The sequence below is a fragment of the Aotus nancymaae genome, unplaced genomic scaffold (assembly GCF_030222135.1).
Source record: "Aotus nancymaae isolate 86718 unplaced genomic scaffold, 86718_ANA_hifiasm-v0.15.2.pri h1tg000099l, whole genome shotgun sequence".
Lineage (NCBI taxonomy): Eukaryota > Metazoa > Chordata > Mammalia > Primates > Aotidae > Aotus > Aotus nancymaae.
In genome coordinates this window covers 4047146-4062827 of record NW_026988514.1, presented here as the reverse complement: position 1 = coordinate 4062827, position 15682 = coordinate 4047146, and the positions used below count along the sequence as shown (strand labels likewise).

General features: G+C 38.6%; 1 protein-coding gene across 3 annotated transcripts in view; it reads left to right on the top strand.

Annotated features, from left to right (window-relative positions):
* CSGALNACT2 (chondroitin sulfate N-acetylgalactosaminyltransferase 2) overlaps positions 1-12609 on the top strand; it is a 45272-nt gene extending 32663 nt beyond the window's left edge. Inside the window, exons 7-8 of one of the 3 annotated variants that reach the window (XM_012477101.2) lie at positions 2548-2629; positions 10505-12609. In XM_012477101.2, coding sequence (XP_012332524.1) covers positions 2548-2629; positions 10505-10797 — 375 coding nt within the window. In that variant the 3' untranslated portion in view covers positions 10798-12609. Of the gene's footprint in view, positions 1-2547; positions 2634-10504 lie in introns of those variants that run through there. The other 2 variants (XM_064370074.1, XM_021672272.1) reach the window with 2 other exon arrangements.
* Positions 12610-15682: the final 3073 nt, after the last annotated feature.

Sequence of the window (15682 nt, the reverse complement as noted above, 5' to 3'; positions counted from 1 at the left end):
AGGGATCCAGCATTCTGTGAGAGGCCAAGGCTTGGGGATATAGGTTATGTGTGGATAACTGCATCTCCCACATGCTTAGGAGGCCAGATAAAACAGTGCAGGAAAACATTAACAATGAGGATTATGGACGATTTGCGTTTCCTTCTACTTTCCTCTGTGAAAATATGTTACTTTAAAAATCAAACAAAACCAATGATTCCTTTCTTCAAGTCTGATAATATTGGAAGAATTTTTAGAGAAACTAAGTCACAAAGTTACAGTATTTATAAAATCAGAACTGGCATGGTGTAGAGATGTCAAAGTGGATGTTTTGCTTTTTAATACTTTGTATCAGTGTTATATTTTAACAAAGAGACGTATCTCTTTGTTAAATATTAGAGATGGGAGCAGTGGCTCACCCCTGTAATCCCAGCACTTTGGAACACCGAAGCAGGTGGATCACCAGAGGTCAAGAGTTTGAAACCAGCCTGGCCAACGTGATATAACCCTGTCTCTACTGTAAATACAAAAATTAGCCAGGTGTGATGGCACACACCTGTAATCCCAGCTGCTCAGCAGGCTGAGGCCTGAATCACTTGAATCCAAAAGACAGAGGTTGCAGTGAGCCAAGATCGTGCCAGTGCACTCCATCCAGTCTAGGCAACAGAGATTCTGGATCAAAATAATAATAATAATAGAGTCTAGTCTTCATTTTGCCACTAAAATTATGCCTATATATTTATTATTCGACACATAATTATTGAAATCCTGCCATTGTTCTAGGTGCTAGGAATATAACAGTGATCAGAATCCACAAGTCTTCCCCTCAGGGAGCTTTACATTCTAGAAGGGGAAGAAGTTCTCCCCCTCATCTAAAAAAAAAAAAAGGAAAAGAAAAATGCCAGCCTCATCCATCAGCTCCAATCTGAGCTGAGCCCTCAGGGCTGCCTGGCTTATTCTGTGCTTTCCTGTTGATTCTCCCATTCTATACAGCAGCAGTTTCAGACTGTGCCCACTCTTCTCAAAATTTGTCTCCTCTACAGACCTTGATGTTCATGCTGTCTGTAGGAATTTCTGTAGGAATGCCCTACAGATCATTCAGATTCATTATGGTCAGAACTAACTACATGTTGTTGCTCTCTGGGCTGGCCCTTCCCCTGGGCTCCGTTTTGGGGATGGCACCATCACAGACCCACTGTTCAGAATGGAAGCCTGCTGTCATCTTGGTTGATTCCTCTCCTTCACTCCCCACTCCTGCCCATTCAATCACTTGCTGACTTACGTGAAGTCTCTGACATAAATCTTTTCCATATTCCACATCCATATACTTTTTTGCTTTCTGTACGTATCACAGTAGCATACACTAGCAGCTTCCCATCCCTAGTTATAGCTGTTGCCTCTTTTCTTCATAGCATGTATCACCACCTAAAATGTATATTAATTTATATACTATTTTCCCACCCAAACAAAGGCTCTTTGATGGCAGAGACTTTGTCACCTCTCTTCACTGCTAAGCCCTAGTTACTAGAACCATGTCCAGAAGATTAAATACTTGTTGAAAGTATAAATAAAAAGAGGGTTATCAGGCTTCAACTTGGAAGTAGAAGTGATTCCAAGGACTCAATGTCATCAAAGCCCTGGTTTTGTATTTCTTTCTCTACTTAGACCTCAGTGGTGACAGCTTCATGGTAGAAAAGGACTTTGGCAGTTCCAAACCTCATAGCTGCATCCTGCACAAGGGGTCAACAAACGTTTCCTTTAGAGACTTAGATAAGGTATATTTTAATCTTTGTAGGCCATATAGTTCTGCTGCAACTACTCAACTCTGCCACTGCACCGTGGAAGCACCCATAGACAATTTGTAAACAGATCAACACAACTATGTTCCACTAAAATTATTTACAGAAGCAGGCAGCAGGCCAGATTTAGCCAGAGGCCATAGTTTGCTGACCCCTGCCCTACAACCAAGTGATCTTTCTAGTGACTATCTTAGAAGAATGAGGTAGCTTTGTTTTCCAAAGTTCCCAACTTCCCTGGTTTACCTTGTTGGCTTGATTTTTTTTAAATATGTATTATCGAGCCAGTTCCTATGGTAAGTAGGGTGAGACTGTCTCACTAGTATAGAGACTTATGGCCACTCTGAATCTACTGGTGACAGCAGCTTCCCAAAATATGTGGGCTGCGCAGGGCCAGGTAATTACCAGAACAAAACTATACCAATCAGGAAGGGGGCTGGGGGAATGGATGCTTGGTAGACACCAAATAAGGTCTACTGTGTCGAGTTGATCATGTGTGTTAGTTTGTTTATGCAGCTGTTCTTCTTCTAGAATGTAAGCCCCTTGAAGTCAGACACCACACTGATTATTAGTAACCTCAGCTTGCACCTCGTACAGACTTTGAGTTCTATTTTTGTTTTGTAAGGATTTAATAACATAAATGCATGTAATCCTTAATCAGTCACATAATGACAGGAAAAAAGTATACATTAGAAAATATTTTAATTTGTTTCATCATTGATTAAAAGTTCTGCTTCTTATGGAATTAAATTGATTTTTTTTTTAACTTAAGGTTCACAAAAAGGATTCTGGCTTTTGGCGAGATTTTGGCTTTGGAATGACTTGTCAGTATCGGTCAGATTTCCTGACCATTGGTAAGTATACTTTACATTTAAGGATAGGACATTACATGTTTACTCCAGACTTAATGGTATTTTGTTAAAAGGTCTCAGATTTGAGTGTTTTCCTACTAAATTGAGCATCTGAGGTTAGCTAAAAAGAGAAACTGGAGATACAAAAGGCAGAGTAAGTTTATAATTAATGTTTTTGAATAGCAAAAAAGAGGTCATAAAGATAAAAGTATAATATTTATATTTAGTTATTCCTTTAAAATCAAAACACCTGTTTTTAAAAATAGGTTGTTACCCATATTTGCAGATGTTTAGAGTACTCTTACAAAAGTTTTCTCTATAACTTTACTGTTCTGCCCATGGGTTGTTACAACTGAAAGTAATCTTGGTTATCTAAACCAAGGACTTTCACATTTTTTTGAGACAAAACCTCCTTTACTTGTCTAGTGAACTGTTACACATAATGCCAGTATTTAAGACAAATGAAAGAAGACTGGCTCTTTCTAGCACTGATTGGAGTTAGGGATTTGAAATCACATCTTAGTCATGCATTCCCCTAAGCCTAAAGATGACCCATGAAGAATTTGTTCTAACCATCCTTCTCCATGCCAGCTTCACTCTTTTTTTTTTTTTTTTTTTCTTTCGAGACAAGGTGTTGCTCTGTTGTCCAGGCTGACAGTGGCACAATCTTGTCTCACTGCAGCCTCTGCCTCCCAGGCTCAGCGATCCTCCCACCTCAGTCTCCCAAGTAGCTGGGACCACAGGCACATGCCACCACATCCAGTTAATTTTTGTATTTGTTTTGTAGAGATGGAGTTTCACTGCATTGCCTAGGCTGGTCTTAAACTCCTGGGCTCAAGTGATCTGTCCACCTTGGCCTCCCAAAGTGCTGGGATTACAGGCGTGAGCCATCATGCCCAGTCCCCAACTTCAGTCTTACCCAGCAAAAAATAAAGTGTCAAAGAATAGTTTAATAAAGCAGACTGAAACCTAATTCCATGTCTCCTGATTCATTTAGTGCTAGCTACCTTTCTACAGTGTAGAAGTCTTAGAATATATTTTATATATATTCTGGGTCCATATTACATTCATTTTTATAATCAGCCTTTTGTTTTGGAAATCCCCCCACCTTGTCTCCTTATCATTGTAACACTTGAATAATGGAAAATCAGGAAATAACAATAAAAAAAAAAAGAGGCCAGACACAGTGCCTCACACCTGTAATCCCAGCACCTTGGGAGGCCAAAGCGGGCAGATCACAAGGTCAGGAGCTCGAGACCAGCCTGGCCAACATGGTGAAATCCTGTCTCTACTAAAAACACAAAAATTAGCCGGGCGTGGTGGCAGGTGCCTGTTAATCCCAGGTACTTGGGAGGCTGAGGCAGGAGAATAGCTTGAACCCAGAAGGCAGAGGTTGCAATGAGCCATGATTGTGCAGGGCTTAACTCCGTCTCAAAAAAAAAAAAAGCATTAAATGAAACTGATGTTCTGTTCCCTGATTTCTTGCTTAGTAAAGCAAGAAGCATTTCACTATTCCTCAAAAATAGATTTTTGTACATTTTTTAGCAGTATCTTGAATGCTTTGAGTTCCTTATCTTTTTTATGAGTTTTATTGAGATATAATTTACCTATCATAAAATTTATCAATTTAAAATGTACACTTCACCAAGTCATGTAGGTATCACCACCATCAAATTTAGAGCATTATCACCCCCCAAAAAAACCCCATACCCATTACCATACCCATTAACAGTCACTCCTCATATCCCACCAACCCTCTTTTCCCCCAAACCCAGGCATCTACTAGTCTACTTCCTATAGATTTGCCTCTTCTGGGAATTTTACAGAAAGAGAGTTATACAATATGTGGCCTTTTATGACTGGCTTTCACTCACATAATGTTTTCGAAGTTCATCCATGTTGTGGCATGTGTTAGATTTCTTTCCTTTTTATATCCAAAAAATGTTCTATTGTGTGATTATACCACATTTTGTTGCTCCATTTGTTGGTTTATATGCATTTGAGTTGTTTCTACTTTTTGTCAGTTATAAATACTGCTGCTATGAACATTTGTTTATAAGTTTTTGTGTGCACGTAGATTTTCAGTTCTCTTGGCCACATATGTAGGAGTAAAGTTGCTGGGTCATATGGTAACTCTGTGTTTGACCTTTTGAGAAATTGCCACACCATTTTCCAAAGTGGCTGCATCATTTTACATTCCCACCAGCAGTTCAGTTTTCCCACATCCTCATTAATACATGTTATTATCTTTTTGTTTCTAGTATCACCCATGATAGTGGATGTGGTATTGATTGTGACTCTGATTATAATTTTTCTGATGATTAATGTTGTTGAGCATCTCTTGATGTGTTTATTGGTTATTTGTATATCTTCTTTAATGAAATGTCTGTTCAGATTTGCTCATTTTAATTGAGTTATGGAGTTTCTTGGGCTTCTTGAATATATACATTAATGCTTTTCATCAAATTTGGGAAGTTTCAGCCATTACAGTCATCCCTCAGTATTTGCATGGGATTGGATTCAGGACACCATGTGGATACCAAAATCCTTGGACAATCAAGTCCCTTACGTAAATATTCATATTTGCATATCACCTCTGCACATCTGCCCATATACTTTAAACCATCTCTAGATTGCTTATAATACCTAATACAAGGTAAATACTATGTAAATAGTTGTTATACTGTATTTTAAAATTTTATATTTATTATTTTTTTCCCTAATATTTTTTATCCATATTGGTTGATTCGACGGAGGTAGAACTCATGCATATGGAAGGCTGACTGTATTTCTTTGAATACTTTTTCTGCTCCTTTTCATAATTTTCTCCTTCTGACACTCACTGTATGTATGTTGGTACACTTAATGGTATCTCACATTTTTCTGAGGCTCTGTTCATTTTTCTTCATTCTTTTTTCCCTCTGTTCTTTGTATTGCATACTTTCCATTGATCTATCTTCAAGTTCTCTGATTCTTTCTTTTGTTAACTCAGATCTACTGTTGAGCTACTCTAATGAATTTTTTATTTCAGTTATTGTACTTTTTAACTTCAGAATTTCTATTTGGCTCTTTTGATATGTATCATGTTTTTATTAATGCTGTCTACTTGATAAGACATTTTCATCTTACCTTCTGTTACTTCTTTAAGTGTGACTGCTTTTAATTCTTTGAACATATTTATAATAGCTGCTTTGGAATTTTTGTCTATTAAAGCCAACATCCAGGCCCTAACACAGGCAGTTTCTTTTGCTTGCCTTTTTTTTTTTTAAGTGTATGTCACATCTTGTTCTTTGCATTTTTCATTATTTCTTTTTTGAAAACTGGACATATTAGGTAATATACTGTGGCAACTCTGGATAATCTACCACCACAGCTTGTTTATTTATTTGTTTGTTTGTTTATTGACATGGCTAGACTATTTTAGCAAATTATTTCTTCCTCCACCCTGACCTTTTGGCAATATGAAGCCTCTGCTGTTGCTCCTCAGGGCCTGTGCAGTCATCCTAGGATGGCATTGGATTTAGCAGGGCTTTCTTTATCTCTTTCCATGCCTCCGTTGGTATCACTCCTAACTATTAGACTACACTGACTGTTCACTAATTGCTGTCTTGTTTTGACAATGCTTTGGGGCATAAATTGCTCCAGAATCTATCCCTACTAAATTGGGCCCTTTTGCAGGGATAGTTTTTACAGCAAGTCTTTGAGATTTATTCAGACTCCAGGAGGGATATTCTTACTGTCTTTCTTTGTAGTTCTCTCTGGCAAATTAGTTGGCCTGTAGTTTAGTTGTTGCCCTTCTGGAGTTCCCCAGCCTCCTGTTAATTGCTGACTACCAAAATTTCCATTATTTTCAAGAGGCTGGAACTTCTCTACATTCTGAACTTCTCTACGTTCTATTTCAAATAAAGTCAGTTTCTTAGGGAAGAACTTTGGAGCAGTTTGTTCTCATGGACTGCCTCTCCCCCTGGGAAAAAATTATCCATGAACTTTTGCCCTGAGGATGGGGACAGTGACACACTTCTCATTAAGCAGAGTGACCATCTCTGTCCTATGAGCAAGACACTAGGTAGAGAGGCAGGAGGACCCCCAGTATTCTCAGCTGGCCACACCTAGAAGTGGGGCCTCTACCCTGTTGCTGTGGGCTGGGTGAAAAAGAGAGCTGCACCTGTTTGGAACTTAAAGAGTCTTTATTTGGAGCTTCTGTTTCTTTCTCTGTTTCCTTTCCTGTTGGTATTCCCATTATACATATGTTACATCTTTTGTAGTTGTCCCCCAGTTCTTGGATATTTTGCTCATTTTATTTTCAGGTTTTTTTCTTTGATTTTCTGTTGTGGAAATTTTTATTGTCATATCCTCAAGCTCAGAGATTCTTTCTTCAGCCAAGTCCAGTCTACTAATGAGCCCATCTAAGGCATTCACTTCACAGTGTTTTTGATCTCTAGCATTTTTTCAAAATTCCTTCTGAGAATTTCCATTTCTCATGGAAATGAGATGAATGGAAAGAATCTGCTCTTTCCAGTAGAGGCCTTAGTGTATTAGTCATAGTTTTTTTTAATTCCCAGCCTGATAATTCCAACATTCCTACTGTATCTCAATCTTGGTCTGGTACATGTCTCTTCATACTGTGTTTTTCTTACCTTTTAGTATACCTTGCTATTTTTCTGTTGAAAGTTGGACTTGATGTACTGGGTAAAAGGAACAGCAGTAAATAGGCCTTTGGTGATGTGGTGGTGAGGTGCAGAGGGAGCAGAAGTGTTCTGTATCCCAGACTCTGAACTTCACACGTGCTCCTCAATCTCCCCTCTCCTGGACAGAATGGCTAGAAGGGACTGGAGTTGGGTATATTCTTTCCTCCTAATCAGTGAGGCACTGATAAAACCCCAGCAGATTAGGCTCTGGTTAAATAACTTCTCTTAAGGACAGGCCTTGTTAATAATGACAAAGTGCTGTGGCATACTTTAAAATGATTACCTTTTCCCCTTCCCCACTGCTGGACACATTAAAGAGATTTTTCTTTGATCTTCACTATCGACCTGATAGAGCTCCTAGAGGTAAAACTCACATGAGTATGAGAGTCCCAATATGAATGGGTCCCCCTGAAGTTTTTAACTCTCAGACTTGCCTACCCTGAGCCTCTGGCAATTTCTCAATTACAGTTCAGGTTCTCCTATCTTGGTACTGGTTCCCACAAAGATTTCTACTCCAGTAAGTTGGAATTCTTTGTATCTGCCTATCTGTATCGCCAGTTTGGAGGGCAGCAATTTGCCCTGTGACCTCACTTCTCTGTGAGAGACCTAAGAGGAGTTGTTGATTTTTCACTGTTCAGCTTTTGACTTATTAGGATGGAGTGATGACTTCCTAGCTCCAGACATGCCAAACCAGAAACTGGGAATGCCCCGTTTAAGTATATGTGCATATCTAATATTCTAAGAGCTTATGTCTACAAAGAAGAAAAGCTGATATGTATCAGACATAGCATTTAATAAAACTCTGATTTTTTAAAGTAATACTTTTCAAAGATCTCCAGATTATTATCCATACTATTAACGTGAAATTAAGTGGAATAGAATTATTTGACAGAAAACAGGCATGGTGGCTCGAACTGTGGTCCCACTTACTCAGGAGGCTGAGGCCGAAGGATCACTTGAGCTCAGGAGTTTGAGGCTGCAGTGAGCTATGATTGCACTTCTGCACTCCAGCCTGGGCATCAGAGTGAGACCACATCTCTGAAAAATATAAATTATTTGACGGGCCGGGCACGGTGGCTCATGCCAGTAATCCTAATACTTTGGGAGGCCGAAGTGGGTGGATCACCTGAGGTCAGAAGTTTGAGACCAGCCTGATCAACATGGTGAAACCCCATCTCTACTAAAAATACAAAAAATTAGCCAGGCATGCTTATAATCTCAACTACTTGGGAGGCTGAGGCAGGAGAATCATTTGAACCCGGGAGGCAGTGGTTGCAGTGAGCTGAGATTGTGCCATTGCACTCTCTAGCCTGGGCAACAAGAGCAAAACTCTGTCTCAAAAAAGAAAAAGATTATTTGACAGATGGCTGGGCACAGTGGCTAAGACTTGTAGTCTCAGTGCTTTCAGAGGCCAAGACAGAAGGGCTTAAGGCCAGGAGTTTGAGACCAGCCTGAACAACATAGTACAACCCTGTCACTACAAAAAAAAATTTCTAATGGGCCAGGTGTGGTGGTACACACCTGTAGTTCTAGCTATTCAGGAGGCTGAGGCAGGAGGATTGCTTGAGCCCAGGAGTTTGAGGGTACAGTGAGCTATGATCATCCTACTTTACTCTAGCCTGAGTAACAGAGACCTTGTTTCTAAAAAAAAAATAGAATTAATTTGGAAGCCTCACTCTTAATTAAATAATTTTTTTCTCTGTTTTTAAGAATCAGTTTTCCAGCTCTTCAAAAAACTCTGGTTTGCCTTCTCCCTGCATCTTTAAAACATTAGATGTTTAGCTTGAACCTGGCTTGAAAATAGTCTCAACTTTATCTTCCATTTTATGGGTCAGCCTACTGCAGTTAGCCTTCTGTCCCATCACTCTGTCAGAATTGTTCTGGGTAAGTTTATAAGTAACATTTATGCCGCCAGGTCCAGTCAGTTCTTTTTAAATTTCTTCACATGGCTACTACAGCACCACCTTTTCCAGGATTTTCTCCCTTACTTGGGGCTACTTCTCAGTCTCCTTTCCTCACTTAACTTTGTCTGCCTCTATTTAACCTCTAGAAATTGGCATTTCTTAGTGTTTAGACCTAGGCCCTGTTTTCCTTCCAAATTCCTTCAGTAATTTCATTCATTCCTGTAGCTTTAAATAATCTATAGACCCATTCTCAAATTTATATCTCCAGCTTGGCCCTTTCTTCTTTTTCCCCTCTGGGGGGTTTTTCTATATCCCAGAAAAGCGTGTCTCAAAGGATAGAAAATGTCGCTGGGCACAGTGGCTCATGCCTGTAATCCCAGCACTTTCGGAGGCGGAACAGGCAGATCACTTGAACTCAAAGTTTAAGACGAGCCTGGGGCCGGGCACGGTGGCTCAAGCCTGTAATCCCAGCACTTTGGGAGGCCAAGGCGGGTGGATCACGAGGTCAAGAGATCGAGACCATCCTGGTCAACATGGTGAAACCCCGTCTCTACTAATACAAAAAAAAATTAGCTGGGCACGGTGGCGCATGCCTGTAATCCCAGCTACTCAGGAGGCTGAGGCAGGAGAATCGCCTGAACCCAGGAAGCGGAGGTTGCGGTGAGCCGAGATCGCGCCATTGCACTCCAGCCTGGGTAACAAGAGCGAAACTCCGTCTCAAATAAAAAAAAACGAGTCTGGGCAACATGGTGATACCCCATCTCCACCAAAAAAAACATTAGCTGAGTGTGCTGGCATGTGCATGTGGTCCCAGCTACTCAGGGGGCTAAGATGGGAGGATCACCTCAGCCACGGAGTCAATGCTGCAGTAAGCCATGATCGTATCACTGCACTCCAGCCTGGGTGACAGAGCAAGACCCTGTCTCCAAAAAAACGAAAGAAAATACAAAAAATTAATGGTGGTGAGATTATAAGTGACCTTTATTTTCCTCTTTATTTGACTTTCTGTAGATTTTCTACAGGACTTTGACATTTACAGTGTTCTTAAATATTTAACCCCATTTTGATACTCTCAACAACCAACCTTGAGCTCCTTGAGTCCAAATATCCACTCAAAACTGGACTTCCAGTGACTGGAAGTCACCCCTCCATGCCAGGTGTCTTGTGCTATCTTTGTTCTGAACCATCCCATCCCATTTGAAGCAGAATATTTAAACCTTTGTATATTTCCCTGTGCTCTGGCTAATAATAGGCAGTTATTTATAGTGTCAGTTTTGATCTTATAGGTGGATTTGACATGGAAGTGAAAGGTTGGGGTGGAGAAGATGTTCATCTTTATCGAAAATATTTACATGGTGACCTCATTGTGATTCGGACTCCAGTTCCTGGTCTTTTCCACCTCTGGCATGAAAAGCGCTGTGCTGATGAGCTGACCCCTGAGCAGTACCGCATGTGCATCCAGTCTAAAGCCATGAATGAGGCCTCTCACTCCCACCTGGGAATGCTGGTCTTCAGGGAGGAAATAGAGACACATCTTCATAAACAGGCATACAGGACAAACAGCGAAGCTGTTGGTTGAAATCATAATTAATGCGTTACCGAGTGAACCACAAACCAGCACTATTTATTTAGCCTTAATTCCACTTCTGAATGCAGTGCCTCTTTTGGAGAAGACATGTTTATTTTTCATGTTGTTTCTGACATTACTTTAGCAGTTCAACTTGATGTGGGAAGAAAAAAACAAATGTTTCAACACAAAGTCTCTGTTTTGTGAGAATACTGCACTATGGAATAATTGACAAATTGAAATCTGGTATTTGTCCCAAAAGTTGTTTTGAGTTAGTTCTACCTGATGCCCATTTTCTGGTTGCATGTGGGATTGCATCGTTGGATCTGATTGGATCTGGGTGGAAAGGATGGAATGTGCCGGGCTGCTGGTGGGTGGAGAACACATTCTTACAGAGGAGATGGAGTGTTACGGGCATAGTGTGTGGACAGGTATCTTCACTTGCCCACCCCTAAGTCAGCCTGCTTGATTTAATAGCTCAAAGAATCCTTTTCCACTTAAGTAGAGGATAATAACTGACACATCTGAAATCCTCAATCAAAAGAAAGGTAGAAATAAAAACTCCTTAACTTAATGTTGCTTTGCCCCTTAAAAGTCTTTTTAAGCAAACAGGTAATAGTAGAAAGTAGGTTAGAATCTACGGCTTGATTAAAAATACAATGCATTACATTATCATAAGACAGAAAATTACATATAATTTGAACATGATGATATTACATTATCATCATGTTCAAGATTAGTAGAGTTGCTGTAGAGTATTTTGAACAAACAAAATAACATGGAAACATTTTTAACAGAGCATTTAATTATGCTGGAGTACCGGATCCTAGGTGTGTCTGGGAACATTAGTTTATGTGAGCCACCTACATCAAGATCTTCCCATGGTGGTTCAGAATAGATGAACATAGCATGGTTTTGTTTGTTTTTGCTTTCAATTTTCTCATTTGGCATGGAACCATATGTATTTACTATCCTTATTTCTAATATATTAATATATGCTACATTTGTATTTGCATTACTGTAATACTTTCAGTTGAAAAAGAGTTTCATTGAGGGGAGAAAAAGCAAATGGTATAAAACAAAATCACTCTGATTTGAGAAAAGGGAGGAAGAAGGGAAGATAGTCTGAATGGAAATCTGAAATATGGAATGTTTTAGAGAAATATATCACTCGCATATAGAATGTTTTAATTGAGTGAGGTATAACTTAATGAGACAAAGTAAAGAAGAATTTATATTCAGATAGGACTGCACTACATTATTTGTCACACATGGATCTGTTACCATGAGGTCAATTCCTAGCATGCATAAATTTTTTAATCTTCGGCTTTTAAAAGAGACCTGTGTTGAATTCTATTAGTACGTAAACCCCTGAAAATTCACTGAAGAAAAATCATTACTCTTTTTCTCAGTAAATCATATCATCTGAAATATTACAAATTTCAAATTTCTAGGTGCTATATTAATTCAGTATTATAATAACTCACCTAATTATTCTTATAAGTTTTAAGGTATGGTAGTGTGTAGGAATTTTTTAACAGATGTGTGAAATGTTCTCTGCAAAATAATTCAGGCCACTGTCTCCTTTTATATATTAATACAGTTATTTATTATAAAGACCAGTGAATTATATTTAAAGTGAGAGAACTTAATTATTTGCAAAGGTAAGTTACAGCTTGTTTTTTGAGAGAATCAAATGAGTTTACTTTTGTTCCTGTTGTTTTTAAACTAGCTTTTAAAGATGAAAGCTAAGCAATGGAAATGTTACTATGTTTTTGACATTTATTAAACGGTACCAATAAAGTATTTTATTACCAAAAGTTACATGGAAATGTGATAAATTAATTTATTTCTATTGTAAAATATCATAAAGACAGAAAATGACATATAACATATAATTGTGTACTTTAAAAAATAAAGCAAACACCAGTGCAGCAGCTGCTCAGATTAAAATACGGGGCATTACCAGGGACAGGCCCCTTGTGCCCCTTCTTAATCACCTGCACTCACCCTCTCCATAACAGTCATACTCTGATTTTTGCAATAGTTTTTACTTGTTTTCTTCATAGTTTTCCCAGTTATGTGTCTCCCAGTAGACTGTTTTGCCTGGTTTTGAATTTATATACATTATTATTTCATTATGTATTCTCTTTCATTCAGTGTTTTTGAGGTTCACTCATGTTATTCTCAAAATTAGTTTATTATTGAATAGTATTCCAATTGTACTGTAGGGAGGGGAAAAACTCCCTCCCATCTTCTTAGGGTCCCAGCTGGACTTGAAGATTAAATTGGCATAGGATAGATTAACAAAAAAGCATATAAATTTATGTAATACAAATTTTATGTGGTGCATGAGCCCTCATAAAGAAAAACCAAAAGAAGTAGAGTCAGTTACTTACATACTGAATTGGACATAGACTAGTAAACTGTGAAAATGTGACTATATTATGTGGGAAGCTTAAAAAAATACTCTAACAAGGTTTGTACAATATTCTCCTGGTCTCAAACTTCTTGTCATTGAAGATAAGGATATTTGCTGCCTTTCCTTCTAGTATAGAGAGTGTCTTTCACAATGGAATCCATCTCCTGCTCTTAAGAAACAGCACAAAGGTCACTCACCTTTTTGCCCCTGCTGTTTTTCACATGTCTTCAATTTAAATAGTATGGCAGAATGGCATATTTTAACCACTTCAGTATGAATGTACTACTATACTTACTCTACTGTTAGTAGATACTTCGGTTGTTTCCAGGTTGTTTTCATATTCTCTTGTTGGTAACTGTTTGGGTTGTGTATAGATTTTTGTGGTTTGCTTTTGCTGTTACAAGCGTGTTGTCGTGAACATCACTGTTTATCTCTTGTAAGTGTGCCAGAATTTCTCCAGAAGTAAAAATGCTGAGCCATCAATTGTGTGCATGTTTAACTTTCCAGAGTGGACCACCTTCTGGCACTGGGTAAGTTCATTATGCATCCTTGACAGTACTTAATTTTATCGCGCTTATTCTTGCCAATTTAGTGGGCTGTAGGCGTGAACTGTAGTTATGATTTATCTCCAATCTTTTTGTCCGTTTTTACCAGTTCATAGGGATTCTTTACATATTCTGGATACCAATTCTTGTTGGTTTAATGTTTGCAGATATCTTCTCTCATTAAGACCCAACGGGGTTTGTCTTTTCCCAATTTTGATGGTACTTTTTGAGGAATAAAAATTAACTTGATTGTGACTAATCTTTTTTCCTTATGATTTCTACTTTCTTCAATAGAATTTATTTTTTAGAGCAGTTTTAGGTTCACAGAAAAATTGAACAAAAGGTATGTGGAGTTTCCTTAGACACCCCCTGTCCACACACATGCACAGTTTTTTCCGTTATCTACATCTGCCATGATAGTAATACATTTGTTACAACCAGTGAACCCACATTGACACAAAATAATCACCTAAAGTCCATAGTTTACATTAGGGTTCACTCTTGGTTTTGTGTACGCTATGGGTTTAGACAAATGTATAATGTTACAGTATGATACAGAACAGTTTCAATGCCCCAAAAATCCTCTAGGCTGACTACTCATCTCTCTCTACCCTCTAACCCCTAGCAACCACTGATGTTTTCACTGTTTCCATAGTTTTGCTTTTTCCAGAATGTCATATAGTTGGAATCATACTATGTAGCCTTTTCAGATTGGCTTCTTGGACTTAGTAATATGAATTTAAGCTTCTTCCATGCCTTTTTATGGCTTGAGAGCTCATTTCTTTTTAGTACTGAATAATATTTCATTGTCTGGATATAACCAAAGTTACCCAATCACCTATTGAAGGGGATCTTGGTTGCTTCCAAATTTTGGCAATTATGAATAAAACTGCAATAAACATCTTTGTGCAGGTTTTTGTGTGGACATGTTTTCAACCTTTGAACGAGTAACAAGGAACACAATTGCTGGATCATATGGTAAAAGAATGCTTAGCTTAGCTTTGTAGGAAGCTGCCAAACTGTCTTCCAGTGTGACTGTACCATTTTGCACCGGAAGTGAATGAGATGAATTGAGTTAATAGATTTTCTCAAATGCCCTTGCATTATTGGGACAAATTCCAGTCAGTCATGTGTTATTTTTATTTTACATTGGTGAATATGGTTTGCATATATATACACACAGGTATTCACATTTACATATCTCATACGTATTTGTATCAGGGATGTGGGTATGTATATACTTCAGGTGTTTTTAATCTGTGTTCATGAATGAGATTGCCTGTGACTTCCTTTCTCTTCCTTGTTGGGCATTTTTGTTTATTTGTTTGTTGTTTTAATTGACAGGATCTTGCTCTGTCTCCAAGGCTGGAGTGCAGTGGGGTAGTCATGGCTCACAACAGCCTCAGCCTCCTGGGCTTAAGTGATCCTCCCACCTCAGCCTCCCAAGTAGCTGGGACCACAGGCATGCCCCACTGCACCTAACTCATTGTTTTTGTTGTTTTTGTGTGTGTGTAGATACAGGGTCTTGGTTTGTTGTCCAGGCTGGTCTTGAGGTCCTGGTTTCAAGTGATCTTCCCACCTCGGCCTCTGCAATTGCAGAGATTACAGGCGTGAGCCACCATGCCTGGCCTTCATTGGGCTTTTCTGTTGAGCTTATACTAGCTAATAAACTTAAGTTATAGGTGTTCCTTCTTACTCTGTTTTGTAAAACTGGAATTAATTTCTTCCTTGAATATTTGGAACTGCCTGGAAGAACTGTCTGAAAGCCACTTGGGCATGAACTTTTCTATCTGGGAAGATTTTTGATCAGTTGTTCAATTTATTTAATAATTATAGAACTATTCAGACTTTCTATTTTTTCTAGAGTAAGCTTTCATTGAGTTATTTTGGGTAAATTGTAATTTTCTAGGAATTTATACTGATAAATTTG